Source organism: Dama dama, chromosome 18, assembly GCF_033118175.1.
Source record: "Dama dama isolate Ldn47 chromosome 18, ASM3311817v1, whole genome shotgun sequence".
In the NCBI taxonomy this organism is placed as follows: Eukaryota; Metazoa; Chordata; class Mammalia; order Artiodactyla; family Cervidae; genus Dama; species Dama dama.
Window position 1 is genome coordinate 41,651,879 of NC_083698.1, and position 26,163 is coordinate 41,678,041.

General features: G+C 39.3%; 1 protein-coding gene across 3 annotated transcripts in view; it reads right to left on the bottom strand.

The window, feature by feature from the left end:
• CCDC146 (coiled-coil domain containing 146) overlaps positions 1-26,163 on the bottom strand; it is a 135,606-nt gene that overhangs the window by 18,962 nt on the left and 90,481 nt on the right. For 2 of the 3 annotated variants that reach the window (XM_061165166.1, XM_061165165.1), the window contains exons 4-9: positions 23,664-23,873; positions 18,661-18,718; positions 16,640-16,816; positions 14,480-14,553; positions 13,368-13,595; positions 12,533-12,719 (exon numbers count right to left, since the gene is read on the bottom strand). In XM_061165166.1, the coding sequence (XP_061021149.1) occupies positions 12,533-12,719; positions 13,368-13,595; positions 14,480-14,553; positions 16,640-16,816; positions 18,661-18,718; positions 23,664-23,873 (934 nt within the window). Of the gene's footprint in view, positions 1-12,532; positions 12,720-13,367; positions 13,596-14,479; positions 14,554-16,639; positions 16,817-18,660; positions 18,719-23,663; positions 23,874-26,163 lie in introns of those variants that run through there. The other variant, XM_061165167.1, reaches the window with a different exon arrangement.

Consider the following 26,163-nt stretch of genomic DNA (forward strand, 5'->3'; position numbering starts at 1 on the left):
AGATTTCACCATTACATTTCTATTGTATTAGCTTGTGCTTTTGTCCTCTGTGAAAGTACTTTGAAGAGAGAACATCTTATTATAAGATGTTGTTCCCTTATTAGCAATTAACTTATCAGATTCTTTATGATGGAGAAGAGAGCAGAGAAAAGAGGACATGTGGCAGCTGAAGGGGAAGGAGTACCATCCAAGGATACAAGAAGGGTTACATTGGGGTGCTGACTGCATACTTGACTCAGAGAAGATTTAGAGTTGGATCTTCACATCAAAAGCTCATGACTCCAGTCTGATGTGGTTTATTTCTTACTGTGACAGCATACACTTCTAGGCACCAAAGTTGAATACTGGCTAAAATTTGTCCCAAGAAGAGAAGATCATACTCTTTTAGTGATTTAAAGGTCACTAAACAGGATCCTTCTGAAGTTCACACTGATCTTTTAAAGTAGCTGAAATGTGTCTTTGGATGCTCCACACCCACGAACCTGTGCATCTTCAGTAGCATCTTTTTTGCCCACAGAGGCCCAATGACATCCTGCTTTCCATGGACTCTCCTACTACAGAGAGCTAGCTGCTGAGAAGCACATACTGGACTTAGGACAATGAGACATGGTATTGTGAAATCCATGTAATAATATATAGAATTTGTGATTTGGATGAGCAGATAATTCCTACAGCAGGTCAGGAAGTGGAGAGCTTCACATAGACTTGAATAATCAAGGAAGGTTTCAAGGAAGAGTTGAGAAGCCAGCGAGGAAGACTTTGATTTTTCCTTCTGGAAAGTAGAGTTAATTCTTCCTGGACAGATTGGAGTCCAGCAAGTATCTTGGTCCCTGACTATTTCTCTGCCACTGATGCCCAGGAGCAGGCTGCTCCAAATGTTGCTCCCAAGTGTCGGCAAATCTGTATACGAACACTGACAGGGACTAGAGAAGCTTGTACAGTTTCTACAGAAGATACGATGAGAGCAAACTCATCAACTCCTCTGTCAGCTAAAGGCTCCTGACAAATTTTCCTGGATTCAGGTCTCAGGCATTTTAAGTTTTTTCCAATGTTTTAAATTACAAACAACACTACAGTGAATGATACTCATTTTTGAACTCTGCATAACTGCTTTTTAACATTTTCTCAATTCTCCACAAACCCAGCCCTCTAGTTTCAGGAGGGAATTAAGTGTGCTTTGTTTGTGAGAGAGGTAACAAGGTGAACCATTGGTAGCAGAGCTTCCTGGCTGCCTAGCCAATATCTATCCTCCACTTTGACCTTACTAACAGAACCCCAGTTTTGTTCAGAGCTGCTGTATATCCAAAAATCTTCAAACTCCTTCAGAGTTGGGGGTGATGATAAGAGCCAGGGTGGGCCAATAAAATGTAAGTGGAAATCTGGAGGGGCTCCTGGAAAAGTGACTGTTTTAGGAAGACAGTGTCAGCCAAGTCAGCTGCCATGTGCATTTTGCTCTCTGCCCTTCCTCACTTCTGTATGATCTTATGCCCAAAGGCTTAATGGCCATTTTGTAACCTCGGAGAAAAAACATACATGCTAAAGACAACAGACAGGAAAGCTCAGAGGCTCTGTACTTTTCATTACGTGAAACTGCTTGGTGTGTGCCTATCTTTGGATTTTTTTATTATTTGAATGAAGCAACCCCTATTTACTTAAGCCACTGTAATTGAGTTTCTACTACTTCTTGAAGCCAAATTGAAAACCTGATTGATACATCTTTTCCAAAGGAAATCTTTCTAAGGTAATCTGGGGACTAGGATGGAATTAGGCTGAAGTTTCCACTAATGGAGAAGAGAAAAACTGATCAAGTATCAAAGTTCTAATATTAAGTTCTAGTACCGAGGTAAAGTAATTGACCATTATTTTCGAGCCCCTAAGCTGTATATATAGTATGTTTTGTAAGCTTATTCATTTTAGTTATTTATTTGATTTTTATAGAGTAGCATTTGATATATTTTTTAAAACTGTGCATTTATTGAAACAAAAAATGAAAAAAGTAAGTGAGAAATTAAACATCTTTGCTCCCCACTTCCACATTCAGATGCTACTCATCAGGAGGCAGCATTAATAGTTTGGTGTCTGTTTTTCCTGACATTTTTAATACATGAACAAACATTTACTTTCATAAAATTAAGAAATTAGGCATATTCTGTTGTAAACATCCGTTACTTTGTATCAGTGAACTTCAGTTTCTTTAAGGCTGTTGTTTTTCTAAAATATTCCAAATTTTCATGAGGTCTGTGGAATTCTGGGAGAGTCTCTACAGTCAAAGGCCTAAGAGAATCAAACAGTTGTCCCTAGGGGGAAACAAATTTTGAATAGCCTGATCCCTTCATGCTTATCTTTTATCTTTTTTGGTTTTGGAATGCTTGCAAGTCTGAAATGTTCAGACTGGGAGTGACTGGCCTGACCCACTCCTATTTTCAAGTACTGCCAGTCAGCGTAGGACCATGGCTGGGCTAATTATAAGTCATAAGTTCAAAGAGGATGTTAGTCTCCCCCTGAAACTGAACTAGAACAAAAGCATAGACTTTTCTTGAAATCAGTGACAGAAAAGGACTTTTATTTTCATTTCTGTTCTATGCTATATGAGTGTTATTTTATGGACTTAATAGCTAGAAGTAGTCCAATATAAATAGCATTTCTTTACTAAAATATGAACAACTTGTGAGCATGCTACCACAATTTCTTCTTTGGTCAGGAGAAATCCCTTATATATTTGTTTCAAGTGAGATAAGTCTATAGTGGCAAACCTCATCATCAGAAACAGCATGCAGTTAGCTTTATAGTACTCTCACTGTTAAATATAACTTGATAGCTAAGGATTACCAGAGAGATGAGAAAAATTTCTAGTAAGAAAGAGAAAAAATAAACAAGAACACAAAACACACACACACAAAAACAGAAAAATGTAATTTTCAGAGAGAAGAAAAAAATAAAAAGCTATTATTAATATCTTTGGTGAGATTAAAAAAAGATATGAAGTATGCATAAGGGTACAATAAAAAATAAGCATTAGGAGAAAAATAGCTTATGGAAATTTAAAATATAACAGAATGGAAGAAAAAGTGGAAGAAATTTCCCTTGTAGCAAGTCAGAAAAACAAAACAGTGGAAAATATGAGGAAAAAAAAGAGAAGAAAATTAAAAGGATTCTTTGAGAAGGTCTAACATCTGGATAATAGAAGTTCCAGAAAGAGAATAGTAAAATAAAAGTGGACAAACTTGGAGAAATTATTTAAGATGGTGTTTCAGAGATGAAAAACATAAGTCTCTTTATGCAAAGAACCCACTCTGTGTCCAGTACGATGGCTAAAAATAGAAGCCTCACAAGTGGGAACTTCATTGTGAAATTTTAAATTTTGGGAGGCAGTAAAAAATCCTACAAGTTTCCAGCATGGAAAAAAAGAAAAACTGGTTTCAAACAAAGAATCAAGCGTGAGAATGGCACCAAGTGTCTTAGTAGTGCAATAAAAGACAATTGATCTATACCTTCATTATGAGGAAAAATAATTTCCAATTAAAATATCATATCCAGTAAAATTATTAATTATCTGTTGAGCTAAAGTGAGGATAAAATATTTCTCGATATGCAAGGTGTTCTGACAATGCATTTTCTGACACACTGGTCTTAAAAGATTAGTTTCCATCCACCTTTTCTCAGGGAAAGGTGAATGATATTCCCTTCCCACAAAAAGAGAGTAAGTCACAGAGAAATAGAAGAGACTCATGGAATACAGGATCTAACATAGGAGAGAGATAAAGGGAGTCACCAAGATGGTGAGTAAGGCTCCCAAGCTGGGGAGTGTACATGTAGAGAAGTTAGACCCAATTTGCAACAGATCAGAAAGCTGAGAAGGGAAAAGCAGCTTCTGATATCTGGCAGTTGACCTGGCCCTCACAGCTGGTGTTCTGTTGAACACAATTTCACAGAAAATCACCATCAGACAAGACCATTCTATGATCATAGACAAAAACAAGACCACTTTGTATTTGTCTTTGGTCACAGATACAAACAAGAACATTGTCCAAGCCACAAAATATCATGTATTCCCGTCTCCTGGTCTTCCTTGCTTATTATAGCTTTAGCCTCAATCTAGTCTTTTCTCTTTCTGCCATAAAATTTATTAAGATACTCATTCATAGGATTACCCTCACTTTCTGACAATATTCAAATCTAAGGCAAAGTCCTGTTTTCTTAAAACATCCCCCAAAACATATAACACCAGCCCCAAACCTATATGTCCTTTCTAATAGGCTATGTGCTGAGATACCCTACTGTTCCGCCTGGTGTGTATTTTCTCTTGCTGCAATGAGTAGTAAACTCAATTCATTCAACCATAGATGTGTTCCTACTGGTCTTTGGCTAGAGATTACTGAAAAGTCTCAGAAGTGATTTCTATAAGAAGATTAAATGAATAGACTACCAAGTGTGTTTTAACATGCTGAGAGGAAATTTACGCAGTAACAGGACAGTTTGGGGTTGAACTAATGATAAATACACAGAAAACTACAAATAAAAACACAATGTATATAAATATTGGGGAACACAATTTTGTAAGTAATTATCTAATGTGATTCAGGTGTGAATGACATTTATTCATAATAATGCAAATATGAAACTTCAAAATTGCTAAAATTATAGCATAAAGCTATTTAGTATATGGAGGGACAAGAAATAGGTATGTTCAACAGACACGGTTTAAAATAAGCTTGAAAGTGAAGTCTCTCAGTCATGTCTGACTTTTTGTGACCCCTTGGACTTGTAGCCCACCAGGCTCCTCCATCCATGGGATTTTCTAGGCAAGAAAACTGGAGTGGGTTGCCATTTCCTTCTCCAGGAGATCTTCCTGACCCAGGGATTGAACCCGGGTCTCCTGCATTGTAGGCAGACGCTTTACCGTCTGAGCCACCAGGGAAGTAAAAAATAAGCTTAATCCTCATCTTTTATAGTGAGAAGTAAAAATAATCAGGTCTAAAACTGAAAAATGAAGGAGTAGCATTATTCACATATTGCTTAAATGATGAAGATAGATCACAGGAATTAGCTAAAGGAAGAGGACTTAATTAAGAATAGGAAATAAATGGTGTATATGCTGTCATGTACCTTTCTATACCTGAGGCAGACATTGCTAATCAACTACAGAACTGATAAGCCAGTGCTGAGTCTCAGAATCCTTTGCAAAATGTTCACTACAGGGGGCTACCACCAGCTGAAGAGAATTGGCATTTGCCTTCCTTGGACCATATGATCTTTACAATTCCTCTCAGTTCTTTCATCCTATGATTATAATATGAATGTCTTGAGCAGGTGACACATGAAAGTATCATTTAAGAATTTTTTTTAATTTTATTTTTTTCATTTAAGAATATTAAATTAGTAGCAAAATGGAGAGTAGATTGAACCTGGAAAAAATAGAACAAAGGGAAAATAGCTGGTGGCAGTGGCAGTCATTCAGATGATGCAGAGTGGATACTGAAAGGCTTTCCTGAGGGTTATCAATAGGGCCTAAATGTGCCATCCTTGCCACTGGAATGAAATAGCCATATTCAAAGTCTTATTCTCATTATAAAATTTTCTTTAGCCTTTGAAAAAGTTTATATATATATATATATATATATATATATATATATATACAGGAAGAAAAGCAACAGTTGTTTCTTGGTACCGTCTTCTTGGAACCACATACTTTCACATCTGTAATCACTTTATTTCCTTGCAATAATCCCAGTTCAAAGGTTGAAAATGCCAAACATCAGCAGCTGTTCAGTGAATTTAGGATTTAAACCTGACTCTGCCTGACTCAAAACTGATGCTCTCCTCCATATAGTTAAGTTGTCACAATTGCCTTGAACACTGGAAGGGAGTCACTAAGAGAAATGCAGAATCACTTCTAAGAGCAGAGAGAGATGAATCTTCTAGAAAACTACAAATAAGGGAAAAGTGCTGTTGGAAAAAGCAGTCTCCCGCCTGCAGCCTTTCCACCCCCACTTGGCATGCACGCATGGCTACAAAAGAATGGGCTTTGGCCCTAGAACTCTTCCTTGTGAAGAGATAGGGAATCCACACAGCCTGTACTGGGTTTATCACTTTGTATGGGAATGTCTTTCCCTGTTTCAGGCACAGTGAGAACTCCTTGGTTCTGCTTAAGCCTGTATGTCAGTGGCCCTCAGGCATACTGTCAGCTTTCAGTATTTCAGACTCCACAAGAAGGATCAAGGTTCCTTTCACCGTAGTGAGACAGTTGTGAGCATAGGCCAATCACCCTGAGTTGGCCATCAGGAGAGACTGCTGGCCACTGGGGACCAAAGTTCACTATTGAAGCTGATCTTCCTGTCTCTTCTTTGTGGAGGTAGTGTTGTTCCATCCAGTACTTGACTGCTGTGTTTTCCTTGGTGACTCCAACACCAAGATGCAGTGGGCCCCCTCCCCAAGATAGGTGAGTGATGCATGTCATTCTGCTTCCTCGGGGTTGACGACCTGCGTGGTACACGACTTGGTGTGTACATACAGAAAATGAAATAGTTACTTGGTTAGAGGATTTTGTTGTTGTTGCCACAATCTTGAGCATGTTTTTATTTTGAAAGAAAATAACCTTACAGACATAATATTCCAACCCTTAAAACATGACAGTGAATGTCAAATCAAAATCCCTGGAGTCACTGAGGGGACTGTGTTAGAATGTAGATATGGGGTTTTATTCCTCTTCCGTACCTCAGTGGAAGTCAGTAGGAGCTATGACTAAAATCAGAGGTGCACTTTAATGTGTAGTTTGATTTTCTGAAAGTGTGATATCTTTAAGAAATTCTCTAGATTTCAATTTGTCATGGTTTTCCCTAACCCTAGCGAAATCTCTCTCCTTATGGCACGCTGGTCTTTTTCTTTTTTTAAAGCCCAATAAAAATCTTAATATATTTCATGAAACTTCATGATCACCTGTATTTCAACATACAGAAACAGAGCCCATTGTACTTTAGTAATACTGGTAATATGGCACTTAAGGCTTTTCTTAATTAAAAGCCAAGAATCTTATTTGCCTTTCTTTGAAGGAAAAGACTGTAATAAGGGCAAAGTATTGGCAAAGTGATGAACCAAAGAGAGAGGAAATTCTAGTTATAGACTTCAGAATTCAGTTTAAGATGTATATGGATGTTGCTTTTTTTTTTTTAACATTTTTCACATAACTCATTATTTATTTTGGATATATTTAATTTTAAAGTATAGTTAATTTACAGTGTTATGTTAATTTCTGCTATAGAGCAAAGGGGTTCAGATATATAGAGAGACATTCTTTTAAAATATTCTTTTCCATTATGGTTTATCACAGAATACTGAATATGGTTCCCTTTGCTATACAGTAGGACTTTATTGTTTATCCATTCTAAATATAATAGTTTGCATCTGCTAACCCCACATTCCCACTGCATTTCTCCTCCACCTCCTCTCCCTTTTGGCAACCACAGATCTGTTCTCAATTTCTGTGATCCTGTTTCATAGATAAATTCATTTGTGTCATTTTTTTGGATTCCACATAGAAGTGATATTTGCCTGTATTTTCTCCCAGTCCATTGGTTGTCTTTTCATTTTGTTTATGGTTTCCTTTGCTGTGCAAAAGCTTATATGTTTGATTGGTTTAGTCGCTAAGTCATGCCCGACTCTTGCAACCCCATGGACTATAGCCTGCCAGGTTCCTCTGTCCCTGGGATTCTCCAGGAAAGAATATTGGAGTGGGTTGCCATTTCCTTCTCCATTATGTTTCATCAGGTCCCCTGTTTCTACTTTTGCTTTTATTTCTATTGCCTTGGTTAACTGACCTAAGAAAACATTGGTACAGTTTATGTCAGAGAATGTTTTGCCTTTGTTTTCTTCTAGAAGTTTTATGGTTTAGCATTTTATATTTAAGTCTTTAAGTCACTTTAGTTTATTTTTGAGTGTGGTGTCAGGCAGTGTTCTCTTATAACTTCATGAATTTTTAAGAGAATGTGTTCAACTTCCCCAACATAACTTACTGAAGAGACTGTCTTTTCTCCATTGTATATTCTTGCCTCCTTTGCCCAAGATTAACTGACCATAGATGTGTGGGTTTATTTCTGGGCTCTCTACTCTGTTGCATTGATCTATATGTTTTTGTACCAGTGCTATGTTATTTTGATTACTCTATCTTTATAATATTGTCTAAAGTCTGGGAGGATTATGCCTCCAGCTTTGTTCCTTCTTGGCAGGCCCACCTTCTACCTGCTCATGCCTAGACTTGGCAAATGCTTCAGGGAAGAAAAAGGCTACCTGTATCTGTTCATCTAGGAAGTGTTTATACTGTTATAGAATTTACTTCCACAACTCTCATACGTCTTTTAAAAATATGTGATTTTTATTTTATTAATTTTTTTCTGGTTCTTATGACAGGAACTATGGTCTACTCCAATGCTTTATGTCTTAACTGGAAGCAGAGTTACATTTTTGTATTGTTTATGTGCCCTTTTATGTTAGATTTTCTGGTAAAGACAAACTTAATTCTGTTTCAGTTCAGTTCAGTTCAGTTGCTCAGTCGTGTCCAACTCTTTGTGACCCCATAAATCGCAGCACGTCAAGCCTCCCTGTCCATCACCAACTCCCAGAGTTTACTCAAACTCATGTCCATTGAGTGATGCCATCCAACCATCTCATCCTCTGTCGTCCCCTACTCCTCCTGCCCTCAGTTTTTCTCAGCATCCGGGTCTTTTCAAATGAGTCAGCTCTTCGCATCAGTCAGCCAAAGTATTGGAGTTTCAGCTTCAGCATCAGTCCTACCAATGAACACCCAGGACTGATCTCCTTTAGGATGGACTGGTTGGATCTCCTTGCAGTCCAAGGGACTCTCAAGAGTCTTCAACACCACAGTTCAGAAGCATCAATTTTTCGGCGCTCAGGTTTCTTCACAGTCCAACTCTCACATCCATACATGACCACTGGAAAAACCATAACCTTGACTAGACAGACCTTTGTTGGCAAAGTAATGTCTCTGCTTTTTAGTATGCTGTCTAGGTTGGTCATAACTTCCTTCCAAGGAGTAAGCATCTTTTAATTTCATGGCTGCAGTCACCATCTGCAGTGATTTTGGAGCCCCCAAAAATAAAGTCTGACACTGTTTCCACTGTTTCCCCATCTATTTGCCATGAAATGATGGGACCAGATGCCATGGTCTTAGTTTTCTAAATGTTGAACTTTAAGGCAACTTTTTCATTTCTTCTCTTTCATTTTCATTAAGAGGCTTTTTAGTTCCTCTTCACTTTCTGCCATAAGGGTGGTGTCATCTGCATATCTGAGGTTATTGATATTTCTCCCGGCAATCTTGATTCCAGCTTGTGCTTCTTCCAGCCCAGCATTTCTCATGATGTACTCTGCATATAAGTTAAATAAGCAGGGTGACAATATACAGCCTTGACGTACTCCTTTTCCTATTTGGAACCAGTCTGTTGTTCCATGTCCAGTTCTAACTGTTGCTTCCTGACCTGCATATAGGTTTCTCAAGAGGCAGATCAGGTCTGATAGGCAGATGGTCTGGTATTCCCATCTCTTTCAGAATTTTCCACAGTTTATTGTGATCCACACAGTCAAAGGCTTTGGCATAGTCAATAAACCAGAAATAGATGTTTTTCTGGAACTCTCTTGCTTTTTTGATGATCCAGCAGATGTTGGCAATTTGATCTCTGGTTCCTCTTCCTTTTCTAAAATTCTGTTTAGTGTGTGTCATATTTTAGAACCAATATTGTGACTGTTATCAGCTTATAACTGCTTTTGAGATCACCAATAGATATTTCTCTACGTGACAAGCTATCTTACTGCTCCCATTCAACTTATCTTTCTTTCCACTTTTAAGAAAAATGTTTTGTTGAGTCAGCATTAGCAACATATTTGATAGACTAACTTCACTTACTACTGGAATCACCATAGTAGATTACTAAAAGCCATGATAATTTTTGTCCTATTATTGTTTAAAGAAATCTTACTATGATTGTTTGCTTAATAAACAAGGATTGTTTTATTAATAAAAGCAACATTTACTGGTCTTAAGAGCGTGCTATTCACCACATCTAGGTTTCCACCAATTCTTGGAATAAATATTTTAACTGCTCATCACTGTAGATCTCATTGTGGGTGAGGTGGAGTACCAGAAAGTCTGTGTTTATCCAAAGTTCCAACTTAACTTTGTAATGTGCAAGGCTTTGGGCTAAGATGGAATAGCTTGCAGTAAGCCAGTACTTTGAGTAAGAATAACTTGAAAAGTTAGATTAAAAAATATATTTGAAGGTATAAGATTTGCAAAGATCTAGAGTCTTCAAAAGTTCTAACATTATCTGGGATAAAAGAATTTATACTGGACTCTAATAAGTCAAGGATGAATGGTGTAATTTTAAGGGTAGCCACTGAAACACTAAAAAGAGAGTGCAAAACTAATGCATATCAAAAAATGGGAAAAATAGAAAATAGAAAAATTCATCTTTTTGATTAATTTGAAAGAAGAAAAGACGAGAAAAAAATGGTACAAAAAATAGATAAGACAGAGAAAAAGCAATAGTAATACAGTGGCCATAAGCCCAAATGTATCTGTGCATGCTCAGTTGTGTCTGACTTTTTGCGACCCCATGGACTGCAGCCCACCAAGCTCCTCTGTCCATGGGATTTCCCCAGCAAGAATACTACAGTGGATTGCCATTTTCTTCTCTAGCAAATGTGCTTTTGGACTAAATACAAGAACTGAAAGGCAGAAATTTTCAGACTAGATATTAAAAAGTATATGCTGTGTATGAAAGACAGACCTGGATAAGGACACCGAAGGAATGAAAGTAAATGGATAGAGGAGGAAATAACTATGAAAACAACAACAAAAAAGTAGTGTAATGGCTGATGTAGAAAATGTAAGCTTTTAGAGAAAAAAAATTTTTTAGAGTTTAAAATTTTTCAGTTATAAAGGAATCAATCTACATGTAGGAATTTTAATAAAACTATTAAAAATAGATGAGAAACATAAATACTGTTGTTTTACTAATAAAAATAATAAGCATTGTTTGTTTTGTAAAAGTGTGCAAAGCACTTTTCACCCCAATGAGATATAAAAAAGTTCATGAGTGCCATCTGACAGTAAGATCAAGACCTAGTCATTTAGAACATTCATAACTCTACAAGTTATTTTCACAATTTAATAAAAGTTGGTCTTTCAATCATGATAGGGTAGATTATTGCCTCAGAAACAAGTCTAACTATCATAACCCAAAAGCATGAAAGCTTATTTCTTGCTCTGACAAAGTGGCCAGTCAAGGTGGTTCTTCAAGACCACAGTTGGCTCAGTATTCCTGGATGCATTTATTTACAACATTTCCATATAATCATTGGAAGTCACCACAGTGGCCATGGGAGGGGGGGAAGGGGCTAGAGGTTCTCACACTGCTCTAGGATGGAAGGAACATGTGCCATTTCTGCCCACAATCCATTGACCAGAACCAGTCATATGACCCTGCTCAATCGCAGAGGGTACAAGGAAGTATAAACCTTTTATATACCCAGAAGGAGAGAATTAGGCTTATAGGTTAGAGTTGGAAGTGTCTACCGTAGCTGGAAACTCCTGTTTACGTTTCTGAGGTCATAAGAAAACAGGTATGATTTTTGTACCCCCAGCTGCTTCATCTCAGAGACTGATCTCTTTTTCACCAAAGGAAGCACTGGCCAAGGCCTGGGCATAGGGATGCAGTCCTTTTTATGATTCACTGCCTTTCAGCAGTGCTTGGTCCATTAGCACAGGAGGTGCCATGTGAAAGAGGAGGGAATCAGAGACAATGGGACCAAAATCCCTCCATATGGGAGCACAGAGGTAGTAAGAAGGTAATAGCTATATTGAACCTTCTCTAGCTGTAGTACACCTCTGATACACACAGAATTATTCAGGGAGCTGACACTGGGTTCTGATGGGCGTTGGCTAATTGGAGGTGCAGGCTGGCTGTCTATCCGTATTCACATCATCTGGTCTTGTTTCTGACTGTTGTAGTCTCAGTGACAGCATTCTGGATCTGACTCTTTGACCTCTTTCAAACATAGTGGTTCACTTGGTCCTACCCTGAAGTGAACCCATAGCTCTTCCAGAACTGGATGGCCCTACTGCTTCCCTGGCCAGGCTGATGCGTGATCCCAATAAGACATTTCTCTAATCTTGGGATAACAAAACGATTGAAACATTCTGTAAGGCTGGGCCTCTATAACAGATTTGATGCATTTTAAAGCTATCTTTTATCTTTTCTTTTCCTTTCCCTCTTTCCCTACTGACAGCAAAAACAAGTTCTTGAAATATTTTTGCTTCAGAAAGATGGTACTGAGGGAATTTCCTGGCTGTCTGTGGTTAGGACTTTGTGCTCTCACTGATGAGGGCCTGGATTCAGTCCCTGGTCAGGGAACTAAGATCCCACAAGCTGCACCAGTGCTTCTCAAAGGAAAAAAAGAACAAACCAAAAGCCAAAAAGATGGCACTGAGCTTGCAAACCAGATAGCAGTGTCCAGCACCCACCTCTAACAGAAGCCTTTGATGCAGTGCTTGAGTTTGAGTGAGCGCATCCCAGGACACTTTCAAGAGTAGCTCCATTTTTTTTAAATTTCGAAAATCTCGTTCTTTCTCTCTTTGCTTTCGAGAAAGTTCATCGTGGTAGTTATGCTTGTCAATAAGACAGTTTCGTAAATTGAGATCCAAGATCCCTCTGTTCCAGGTAAAAAGAGAATATGAAAGTGATTTGTCATCAACTGCCCTTTTTCAAGGTAGCATGGTCAGCAGATATATACAGAACTATTTTCATGTTAGAATCAAATTTTAAGTAATGCCAAAAGCAGTTTCATTTGCAAGTTCTTGTCAGTGTCACAGTCATAAAAACCCAAATGGGAGAGCAAATTGGCAGAGACAGAAGTTCCTAGTTTCTCTGAAATTTTACTTAAAAATGAGAATTAACACTCTCCTAGAGACTCATATCACGGAATTGCTCCCTTTAGGAAAAATATCATGATTACCTCAGAAATACTGTAATCTGCAGGGGAAAAAAAAAATCCTTCAATTATAGCACACTCCAATGATACAATTTTCCAGAGGTACATTAGAGAAACTTAAAAAAAGAAAATAGAATAAATTGCATCCTTAAGATTTGGTCACAAGAAATCGAGGACAATGAAGAATAAAGGATAGAAAAATACTTTGAAATGCTTTATTTAATAATATATTTTTATTAATGGTAAAATGATTTAAAATTCTATAAAAATGTTAACTAAGTGAATATAAATCTGTTTGAGATTATTTTGAATCTTAAAATATAAATCAAAGAAATATTTAGATGACAAAACACATTAATGTAACAGACCTTTCAGTTAGTGAACTTGCTTCGTTCTCTCTAGTTAATTCTAATAGCTTGACCAATTGGTTATATTCTCGCTCTTTAATTTCAAGTAAGGCCCGTTTGCCTTCAACTTCCTTTATTACATCCTCCTTCTCTTCCATTACAGCATTAATTTTGGTTTCAACTTTCTTTAGGCAATCATTTAGCTCTTTGAGTTCATATTCCAAGACAAGTTTTTTCTTTTCCATTTCTCTGTGGGGATACATACGTACATATATATGTATGTACACAACACATTCACACATACACATTTGCCTTATTTTGAGCCCTGAATGTCCTCACCTGTTTGTACTTTCTAACCAGGCAACAGAAGGTCTAGTCATAAATTCAGAAGTGAGATGAAGACCACAGATGAGTGGGACTGAGGGGGTATCTCCACTGAGTGTCCCTGAGGGCCAGCATTTGTCCAGCTTCCCTGCTTTCTCCCCAGGTCCCCGGTGCTACCATCTCTTGGGATTCAACCCTCACACTCTGAACTGACCTAAACTTCTCAACATTGGTACTGGTGGGGCTTGGGTTTTAGAACCACTACTACTGTCTGTCTCCTTCCCCCCTCTTCTCCAGACTTTTGTATCTCCACTGATAGGTCTTTTTTAGTTCCTCTAAACTTTGAGAATTTTCTCTGTGATTTCTGCCTGCAGTCTACTCTAAATGTATAGGGGCTTATGCACACAGATAGCTGACAAGTGAAGAATTACTGTTTTTGGGGCTTCAGGCATCTGGCTAGCTGACATATCTAGACCATGAAATTCTATGCAGTTCAAACAACTTATTCCATATGCAGTTCTGTTAAAGTCAGTTAGAGCTCTCCATAGAGATATGATTTATATATTAGAAAGAGAATATTGTCCCAAAATTAAGACATAAATAAGTGTTAGGAATGACAGTAATGGGCTGCACCACATTCTTTTAAAGAACTTAATATGTACAACCTAGAGAAAGCCAAATGCAGATATTTCTAAAATTATAGCAGTAATTTGATATGTTCAGTGGCTAATATTCTTATTTTAGCATGCACACATAACTTGGGGAAATGTGGGCCGGAGGGATAGAAAATAAAAAATATTAAACCATACACTTTTTTGCGTGTTGTTTTTTCTATCTCTTTTCCAATTTGTACGGGGATGGATTGATGGTGGACCACTTCATCCTAGTAAAGAAATGGAGCCATGTTAAATTATGTACTCTTAATGAGAAGCAGTTAAGCAAATTAAATAGAAGAGAGAGAAAGGAGCTACAAGGTGTAGAATTTTTACTATCTGTCCTGTACCCTGCAGTGTGCTTTAATTATTCCATTTAATTCTCACAATGACCTTTCAAGACGGTTGTGGTTACCATTTGAAAGAGGAGCTAACTGACTGTAGTGAATGCTGTGGGTGCTTTGCCCAGGTTCTCTTTATGGAGATACACCCATCCCTCAGAGGTTTTGAAGGCTGCTAACAGCTTATGCTTGCTCTCTCCATGGAGCGCCAGGGCTGTGGCGGTGATTGATGCGGAGGTCCAGCAGCCCACCCCCGACTCAGGGTGGAACAACTTCTGTGGTGCGATTCATGATCTGAGTTCCCCATGGGATCAGGTTGAAACCAGGGGTCTCCTGAAACCTTGTTTTGGCCTGACTTCTTCCACAGCTCTGTCCTGTTTCCCTCACTCACCTGTCAGATTCTCCTTAGAGCTTTACCTCCGTGAATACGCATCTTAATCTCTAAGGCTGAGGCTAAGAGAAGGTAAATGATTTTCCCAGAGTCACATAACTTCTAAGCAGTAAGGCCAAGATCAGAAGCTAACTTTGTCCAACACCGCTTTGCACTACGCTCTATGGATTCACGGAAGATTCACTTTTAGCCTCAAGAATGATGTGTACATACATGGCAGGGGGTGTGGAAGAAACCCTTCCCACCTGAGGATCATGCTGGACTTTGGGGCCTGGGGTAACACAGATGCTTGGGACTTGAAGACATCCCTGCAGTGTGGTATATTTCTGGGGTCTTGCTCAGCAGTCTTGAGCAGATCTAAATTTTGTGAGGCTAAAACTTGTACAATTTGGGGAATTCTTTTTAAGAGAAAGAATCACAAGTTACAAATGCTAAATTAGGTTTAGGGCCTTGGAGGCGGTTCATGCATGTGAGAGGCTGCAGCCTTAGCTTCACTGGGTTCCTTGTAAATCCATCTCGGCTCAGTGTCCATGTTCTAGGTGGCAGCTGGGTATGTCTTGGCCAACTGCTTCTTCTCTTAAGGAGGAGGTCAGAGTGAATCCTAATTCTAAGCCAAGGCATCTCAGATGTGTTGCTTTAAAAAATAACTCTAGGTTACTTAAATTGTTTCAAGACCTGTTGCAAAATATTTAAAAATAAAATGAATTTTAATTATTTCTTAAAACATAAATATGTTTTAGGAAAGAGTCAGACACAACTGAGCAACTGAACTGAACTGAAAACATAAATATGGGCCTTGTATAATATTCACAGTGAGAGGGAAGTGAAGTGGAGTGAAACAGGCAGACAAGGATAAAGTAATGTGTGTCAGTTGCTCAGTTGTGTCTGACTCTTTGCAACCCCATGGACTGTAGCCCACCAGGCTCCTTTGTCTGTGGGATTCTCTGGTCAAGAATACTGGAGTGGGTTGCCATTTTTATAAAGAGGTTAGGACATTGGTTGCTCTTGAAGGAAGTGATTGTGTTTGTGACACTGCTTTCTAATATTGGAAAATGCTTGGCAAGGTCTCAGTTCAGTCCAGTTCAGTCGCTCAGTCGTGTCCGACTCTTTGCGACCCCATGAATCGCAGCATGCCAGGCCTCCCTGTCCATCACCAACTCCCGGAGTTTACTCAAACTCATGTCCATGGAGTCGGTGATGCCATCCAGCCATCTCATCCTCTGCCGTCCCCTTCTCCTCCTGCCCCCAATCCCTCCCAGCGTCAGGGTCTTTTCCAATGAGTCAACTCTTCGCATGAGGTGACCACAGTATTGGAGTTTCAGCTTCAGCATCAGGTCTAGAGAAACCTTTTCTCCCAGTCAGGGCCCAACAGAGTGATGCTACTGAATATTCAAAAATCTTTTGTGAATCCCCAGAGCCCAGGTTTAGTTTGATAGGATCAATCACAACTGCATAACATTTCAGTTTGTGTGTTTTGGTCTTTGTCAAACCTCTGTAGTCAATGCAAAAAGTGCAGTGATACTCATGCATTTTCATGTCCTTGCAGATACAATGTCTACATATGTATGAGCTGAAGTAGCACACCTTTAAGGTGACCTGATATTCAAGCAGTTCTTCTAGCTCCTTCTGCTCCTTTAGTAATTGCTTTTGCTTAGATGTCAAATCTTCCCGTAAATTTTTAATTTCTAATTTCTTCTGCATTACTTCCTTACGTAATTCTTCAGTGCTTTCTCTCAATAGTCTCATCTTCTTCTCCATTTCCTTTAAAAGGCAAGAAAACCATCAGGTTATACAGAGTCTGAGCAAGCATCTGTTTGGCTAAAAATCAGATTAAAAAATTTACTTACCATTTTGATTATATTTGTTTTGAGCTTCATAAATTATTTCTTACAGAGTTAAATGCAACTTTTGATTTCCAACCTCTTCAATAAACGCATAGCAATTATACTGTGTGTTAAACGTTTTACATTAGATTTGAACTCTTCTATTTTTTTAAATTAATGCTCTTTTCTGTCTTCCTACATTTTAAATGTTTCCTTTTTCTGAGTTAATGTTTATTTGATACCAAAAGGCATTAGTAAAAATTTCTAGCCTTTTTCTAGTAGCTTTGTGATTTGACAAATCAGATACAAATAATGTTTGAATATCTAGGTTATGGTTAGTCTGAGTCACACGTGAGAGTTAAAGATTAGGGAGTTCATATTAGGAATGTCTAATCCTCGACATTCCTTAATCCCCCACTCTCATTAATACTACTTCTCTAACTCATGCACATTCTCCTCAAATGCCTTCTGCCTCAGACTCCTAACAGGGCTTTGACTGTTTCCCGTGACTGATTATCTGAGGAGTGTTTAGTTTATGAGAGAGAAGCCTTCTTGTACTCAGGAGGGTCACACATTACTAATGACTAAGGGGAAGGATCCACTTAGCCTTCTCTGGCCTTTCTGCTTATGGCTCTCTTCCACAGCTGCTCCTGGAGGTTAAAATTGGTGAGTGATCCTATGATCTGAAACTAAAATTCAACATACTTTTTCCTATAGAATCTCTGTTGAAAATGGTGGTTAGGAATACTTATATGATAGCATATAATATATACTTATATATACATTCTTACATTCATATATAATATGTATATTCATACTCATATATGTAATAGTATCTTACTCTATGTTTAACAGGTTTTTGTGCCTTGGAATTAAACCACCAACAACATACTTTTTTAATAAAACCATTCAGAAGGTATAGTGCAGTCCCATTCAATGTGATGTGTGCTGATTTTCCATTTACTTTCTATGATAGATAGCAAAAAAAAGGGACATAAATTCCTCCTATTCTTGTTTGCATGCCTCTTTGCAATATGGCTGTGTCATATTTAGATGTAGGACCTCTGCCCCTTGATTCCAGATGTGGCACTATGACTTGCTTGGACCAATGTGATGTTACCAACAGTGATTTAAGCAAAGGCTCAAAAACTGCTTGTGTTGAGGTTTGCCCTTTCTTGAGATTATTTGTCTCTTTCTTGACACTGGAAACCCTTCCATCATCATGAGACTAACCAGTGACATGTGACCTTAGACCGACTACACCAAAATGACTGACATAAAGCCATCCTAGGTCATCCAACCCCATCTGAGCCAGCTCAGGCTAGAAGAATTCACAACTGTTGAAAATAAGAAATGGCTGTTGTTTTAAACTAGTGTGTTTTAAGGAAGTTTGTTAGGCATGAATTACTAAGTGATACATCTGTATAAAAATTTCTTACAATAAACTCGAGACAGTCAGGAAGCTAAGAGAGTAATAACTGTAGCAAAAATAATGTTTTTAAGTGGCAACCATAGAATGCTTTTTTCTTCTGAAAACAAAGCAGATATTGTCCAACCAAACACAACCTAAATTAGATGCCAAGGAGCTAAATCCTGTAATAGGCAGACTTATGCTTACTGCAGAAGTAATACAGGTTATTCCTTTCATCATCATCCATAGTTAAGACTTCTGGGCCTTTCAAATGTTTCAGGATATGGTTTCTGTGATAAACATTAATATTTATCAAAAAGGTTATTTCAGTCCAGCTGTATTTAACAAAGTCTAGATCATCTAAGACTTACTCCTGGCTTAGGTATCTTCTCGAATTCCTTTAGTATGAGGTTTTTTTCTTCCACTAAGCTGCAAAAAAAAAAAAAAAAAAAACAACTTTGACAAAGTACAAAAAAGTAAACTATTTGCACAGTAATAATTTTCTACTTTCTCTTCTCAGAACACACTGTCAGGTGTGTTTGTCAGCCTGGTGTCCATCCTTCAGGATGGCTTTACTGACTCCCACAGGCTCATGTAGGGGCTCCCTCTCCAGTCCTCCCTAACACTGTACACAGGCCCATCAAAGGAGTTTTCTCACCACATTGTAGCTGCTTGGGATCACAACCTCCCCTCCAGACTCAGGTTCCTTCCAGGCAGGCTCTGGGATTTTTCTTTATATTATTTACAAGAAACTAGCACCTGTCTGGATTACTGCTACAGCCTTTACTGGTTCCATCAAATTAGCAAATCCTACTTAGCCAGTAGGTCTAAAGAGGCATGCATACCAGGTTTATTTTTATGAAACTGTATTTGCAATAAGTAAATGAAGGTTTTTGCAATAACTGCGTGCCACACAGAATTTTATAGGTTAGTTGTGTGGACTGTAGGCTGAAGCTGAATTTCTTCAGAGTTTTGAGTACTTATATCTTTCCTTTTAGAAAGAAAGAAAGTGTGCGACCCCAGGGACTCACCCGCCAGGCCCCTCTGTCCATGGAATTCTTTCTCCAGGCAAGAACACTGGAGTGGGTAGCCATTCCCTTCTCCAGGGGATCTTCCCAACCCAGTGACCAAACCCAGGTCTCCCACATGGCAGGCCAATTCTTTACCATCTGAGCCATCAGGGAAGCCCTTTCCTTTTAGAGCTTGTATATTTAGTTCAGTTCAGTTCAGTCACTTGGTCGTGTCTGACTCTTTGAGACCCCATGGACTGCAACACACCAGGCCTCCCTGTCCATCACCAACTCCCGGACTTTACTCAAACTCATGTCCATTGAGTTGGTGATGACATCCAACCTGTGTATGTATTGCTATTTTACTTCCAAGCTGTGGATCCTGTACCTCAGCTGTGTTGCCACCAGGGGGTGATAGTGTGCTGCCATCTCTGGGTTGCAAAGCCCACCTGAGTGTCCCTGAATTTCAAAATGGTGACATGAGACTCTCCCACAAGATAAGACTTAGTCTCTTCTTTAAATATAAAATGTTTTTTTTTCTTGAGCAAACATAAAATGGCTAATTCTTTTGAACGTTTCAGATTAATTAAATTTCAATCATATATTTTCCTCTTTTTCATTAACAGCCATTGAAACTGAGGAGTTAGGCACCTCTTCCAAAGTCACCAGTCAAGGCTAAACTAACTTTCAAACTCAGCTCTATCTGACTTCAAGGCGCTGTTCAGTATCAAGTTATACCTGGAATACACTATTGTTGAAATATTCCACTGTTTTTTAGAATTTAGATTGCTTTAGATTTTTGCTTTTATAAATAATAATAGGCATCTTCATGCTTGTCTTTTTTCTTGTTTTGGATTCTCATTTTTGTGGGGCATTACTGGGATGAGAAAAAGTTATTGTGTGTGTGCCTTTTGATATACATAAACCTCTAACCTTTCAAACTGACATTAAAATCTAAAACTGACACTTGCAGCTTTCCTGACTTAGGGGTGTTTCAGCATCAGAGCTCCTCAGGATTCATTTCTTTTCTGTAGCAAGAGTCCTAACTGAAACCGTGCCATCAAAGGATTTTGGTTTTAAGGACTTGTAGGCGAAGAAGCAATGCCGGAAGCCACGTGTGCTGCCAAGTGCACGAGGCATCATCCACCATCAGGAGCAGAACCAGCTTGACTGGGTGGAAGTTGTAAGAAGGTCAGTTTCTTACCCAATATAAGCAACAGCCATCACAAGTCAGGCTGTCCAAAGCTGGGCTGCTCTACTATGGGAGGCTGTGAGCCCCCATCGCTGGAGGTGTTTGAGCACACAGTGAGTGGTTACTGAGAGGAGGTTTGGGTGATTCTGGGAGTATTCAGGGCTCAGAACCTCTTTGGAGACCAACAGTTCTCAAACTCTGACAAGAATAAGAATCACATAGGAAGTATGTGAGCAACTCAAATGTTACCTTGGGTGGGAAGGCCTGGACAGAAAGTGGAATGGTTAGTGTTAGAGTTGGATCCACCTTTTAAATATGGATCTAAGGTGCTTCCCTTTCAGTTATGAGGACTATATGCAGCAAAACCTGTTCTAAGCTGTTTCTGTTCTTGGTTGCCACAAGAACTTTTTTTTTTTTTTTTTAATGTTTAGAAGGTAAAATCTGTTCCAGCTGTGAGTATTTTCCTTACTACTAATCCTGATGATCTGCATGTCCCTCTGTCAGTCTAACTTTCTGGAATTCCAGAGGCATCACTAAAATAATTTCTCTGTTCCTTTCTTATCAGATGTTTGTTTCTTGGTTCCAACTTTGCTATCGCTGTTGGACTAAGAATGGAAAATGACTGCTAAACCCCTGGGTGAGCACCAACAGGGATCGAGCCATGGCCGAGGAAGCAGTCACAAGGCCATGATCACACTGCCCAGCCCCACACGCGTGCAGCACGCACATCCCCCTCCACGTCCACACCCGCCACAGACAGCACTGACCGTGGCTCTGTTTCCCCAGCTGACTAAGGCTTGTCAGGATAGTTCAGGTTTAGCATGAGAGACTCAGCTGATTTGCTGTCCAGATCTTTAGGATTTCTAGGAAGCAGAGAAGCCCCCAAAAGGTAACAAAGTAAAAGCTAGAAAAACCTTGAAAAGAATACTGAAAAGTCTTTTCAGGGAAAGTTTCTGGAAAAATAATGACTTCTACTTTGTTTCAAGTATAAGTTCTCAACAGTATTTATTTAATCACTTCATTATTTATTTGTACGTGTTTACTTATTGAAGTAGGTTGCATATTCATTCCTGAACTGCATCATTACCAAGAGATCATCAGTGAGTGTTAATCCAAAGCCAAAAACTGTTGCAACAGATTTAATCAACCAACCATGTAATTATACTTCCCTCAGCACTTATTAAGGAGTTTATATTATTTGAAAACATAAGAAAATCAACTAAATTATAGAGGAAAAATCTTTTCTCTAGAATATTTAAACAATATATTGTTCTTACTAGTTGCCAATGATTCAGAAGTTCCTGAAGATGTTGGGGTAGAGGAGTGCTAGTTATTTGGACTTCTGTTATTCAGGCCCAGAATAAAATGAGATTTTGTTGTGCTGGTCTGAAAAATATCATCTGTATATTTGGATGAATAGTTTTTCTTTTTCCTCTCACTGGCTTGGTTTCTTTATTTTTATGTGGGGATGGAAATATCTAATTTCTTCCCAGGGAGGAAGTGTTGAGTGAATTTGTTTCCGTACCATGTAATACTAAGTATGTTAAGCCAATGAAATACACAGCCTGTAAGTCTTTCCTAGTATTTGTTTTGATATCACCATTATTTTTATGGAAATAAGTTTGTTAATTCTTGAGCTGCTAATAGTTGAGGATGCAGGGAAGTCTGCTTAAGCTAAAGTGTTACATGTTAACAAATCCAAAAATAATACACACAAAAGATTTCTGCAAATGTTCATTTTAAATGTTCTTGTTTACTGTAGATCACTGTGTACAGTCCCCACCCCCACCCCCATCCCAAGCAACTCAATGAACAATTTGCCTGTCTATACCTAAAAGGCAAGAGTTCTGGTCATTTTTTTCCTTTCCTCTTGGCAGGAATACTTGGAAATTTTAAACAATTTAAATATCAACTGACTTATGTTCCTCTTACCCTTTCATGGAAATGTCAAGCATTCATATTTTCAATACTAATGAACAACTACCAATTGTTTTAATTTCATTATTTTCTCAACTGAAAGAGTGCTTACAGAGCACAGAAATAGCTAACCTTTCTTTTTATAGATTTCACTGGTGAGCCTGAAACAAGTTTAGATTGAAAGACAAAGAAGAACTCAGATTTTTTTCCCCCTGAATATAATTCTCCTGATTAGGCTAATCTTCATCCCCCAGTTGAAATAATAGGCCCCAAAGAGAGGATTTAAAACCAGGGCGAGCGAAGTCCTCCAAAGGTCACTCAAATCATTCCCTTATCTCTTGGCAGGACTGAGTTCCATCACTCTGCAGGGAATCTATCTACTCTTAAAAATCGCCAGAGAAAGTTCCGCCACCTTAAATGGTAACACATTCTAGGAGAGATGGTTTGGCTTTCTCTCTGGTGGTACCCAGGCACAGCACATATCACAAAACGTGGACTGCAGTTGTTTTGAAATTCAATCTAAATAGTGTGATTTGCTGAACAAACTCTCACTGACTTGCTACTCACAGGAGGAATGTTAGAGGCAATTTTAGAAATAGCATTTATCCCTTCCAGCAATACATTTCCTCTTTAGTTCATTGAATGACATCCCCCAGATGTGGATAAGTGAATGTGTCTTGCAAAAGGATATCACTTTTTTCCTTGACCTTAAGGAATAGTCTGGTAATAGGAGAAGAGGGTTGATTATGTGGTCCCCGTTCCTGTATTAGAAGAATCAAGGGAACCAGGTATGGCCCTCAGCTCGCATAGGCTTGTTTGGAAAGTCCTCACGGGGCACTCGCCATGTGGACATGGGATCCGGGACCACAAAAAGAAAGGGGCCACCACCAGGGCTGGAGAGACCACGAGTGTGTGCCAAGTCCTTGTTCTATGGAGTGTGTTCCTTGGTTTCAGTTCCTGATGCTTATGGTTTTCCTGACACACGGAAACCACCACAGGGATCTCCTCTTCCTAAGAGCATCTTCCTGAAACCTGAGCTTATTTTTCTAAAATTTTGTAACCTTCTTGTTCAGGGACTGCCTGTTCTAGGGAATCAAGGAAAGAACTAGGCTTGTGGTTCTCTTATCATTGCTGTCTCATAACCCCTGTACCTGAAATTCCTTCTTCAGTTAGTCTAAGTTTTTTCACTTAGTTTATATGGAAGCAGCTTTGCTTGCATCTGTCTTCAGCAAACTTGAGAGAATCGTGTACTTACCTATTCAGTCTGTACTGATTACGGAACTCTCTTTCCTTCACTGCATTGTATTCATTTTGATACTTGAGAAGTTGTTCTCTCATTTTGGAAACTTCGGTAGTGAACGCCTGTGGAAAATTATCAGCTTGCTGCAGGTGAAACTGCTGCTCTTGTATTTGCTCAGTGAAACGTTTGGCATCCTGTAGCAGCTGGACCTCTGATTCTTGTGTGCTGGATCCCATAAAAACAGAGATTTGCATAATGAGAAGTGTATACCTTTAATACCCTTAGTAGCTTCTATTGGGGGGTCTGGTGAAGTGTGGAGGGGGTATGTCCACACTGCTGCCCCGTTCCTTCCATTCCTGGGTTCAGTTCAATTCAGTGGCATTTCTGTGCCAAGTATTGCACTAGGTATTAAAAGCAAATGGAACTCACAATCTAGCCAAGGGGAGCAGATATGAGTAGGAAGCTGGAGTACCAGCTGACAAGTGCTGTCCCTCGTGTCTAGATCAAGATGGTGGGAGATGACAGAGAAAGGATTAGTTGGATGGGAATATGATATTTGCACTTGACTTTAAAGAATGATCATGACCTTCCATGGGGTGAGAAGAAAAATACTGAGAAGGGTGGGTTCTCCCTCCAACTGCCCTAGCAACCCTGGCTTTCTTGAATTCTTGGATTCTCATGACCTGATTAAAGGAAAATCTTTTCTTCCTTAGTGATAAGAAAAAACAGTTAAATTTTCTAATGACACTTTACCAGGAGACTAGGAAGGAAAATTCTTCTATAAAATTATGAACTTAATTTACATATTTCTGATCATACCTCCAATGCCTGGCTACAGCTGGATGTGAATGTCACAGAAAAGAGCAACACCTACAATTCCAAGTACATTCTATGGCTTTGGCCTTATCCTGGAAAAGCTTGAGGCATGTGGCTTGAGGCAGAATTGAATGAGCATAGAAACTGGATTTATTGGAATCGCCAGTATCTTCAAGCAACCGCTGACCTATGGTGCAATCTAGTGTCAGATCCAGCTTTATCAGCAGATTTGACTCTTCTTTCTCAGAAATCCTTCCTCCTTGCATTTGCTATCTCTCCTCTTCAGAAGCAAGACCCTGCCAGTTCCTGTTTTAAAGGCAGCACTGTGTGCATGCTCCCCACCAACTTTTCTCACTAGGAGAACTCTTCAGGGTTCTGTTCATTTGCAGAGATGCCCAATGACTTAATCAAGCCTGTCTCGACTGAAGTTACCAGCCCCACCCATTTTCTCAGTCTTAACTACATCATTTACTCAACAGCAAAACATTTATTGGGATATCAGATGTTAGGTACCAAATAGCAACAACAGTTATAAAGATACACATGTAATTTCCATTCATGAATGCTAGAGTTATTTCTTATAATTCATTTCCTTGTATATACAGTATATATATGAAGTTACCTGATATCCTTAACATGAGTCTTCAACTATGAATTGTAAGGTATTGTCTTGGGCCATTGAGCCCATTTTCCCTCAGAAAGTAGGCAAACACAGTGGTTACGGTTCCAGCCAGAACGCAAATGGTAATTTACACACCTGAACTTGAAATAGAGCATCAGCAGAAGAGAATTTAACAACTCTTGTAACATGATTTCTATGGAAACCTCATTCAATTTCAGCTCAGCATTTGCAGCCTTTATCTGTCCTGCTGCAGCCCCAGCACCAAGAATGAGGAGTCTGCATCTTCATGTCTTTCCCACCCACCAGGCAGTGGGGGTGGGAGAGAGTGGTGGGTGTTCATTGTAATCACAAAAGAGGGAACTCTTGTGTGTGTGTGTGTTTGGGGCGGGGGGGGGGGGGGGGGGGCAGAAGGAGGTAAAATGTGGTAGCAGAAGGGAAGTAGAAGGAGGTAAATTGTAGTAGCAGAAGGGAAGTAATGGTTTTGCGACACAGCCTGGAAGGAGGAAAAAGAATGCCATGGCCTTGGTCCTGCATGACTGTCACTGGAGTCCAGGGAGCTGAGTTGTGAGCCAGGCAAGGAGGCAGCTCACATAGTACCACACAGGGCTCTGTGGGCTCTAGGTTAGAGTTATCCAGAGGGTGAGAAGGGTTTCAGTCCGCAAGGAGGCTCAGATAACTGTGTGGAATTTCTCGCAGTAAAGCGGTGTGAAATATGTTGAAAAGATCACCCCAGACTTTCCATCTAAATCCTCTAAGTTCCTGAGTCCTGAGAGCTGCGTGTACGCGCTGGCAATTGGGATGAGTTGTGGAGTCCCTGTTACAGGGGTGAGGGTGAGAATTTGGTTTAGGGCGTGGGAGGAGCAGGAGACAAAGCTGAGGGCTCTGGAGGGTGGTTAGGAGCCAGGATGTAGCTGAGTGTGTATGAGGTGGAGCCTAGGGGAGGGTCCATAGGGATGCAGCTCTGCTCTCCTTCATTCCTACCCTAGGCTTCCATCCTCAAAGTGGCAAATTCCTGGGCAAGTGAAGCAGTAGGAGTAATGGTTGGATATGAGCAAGGGGGAGGGGGAGGGGAGGATG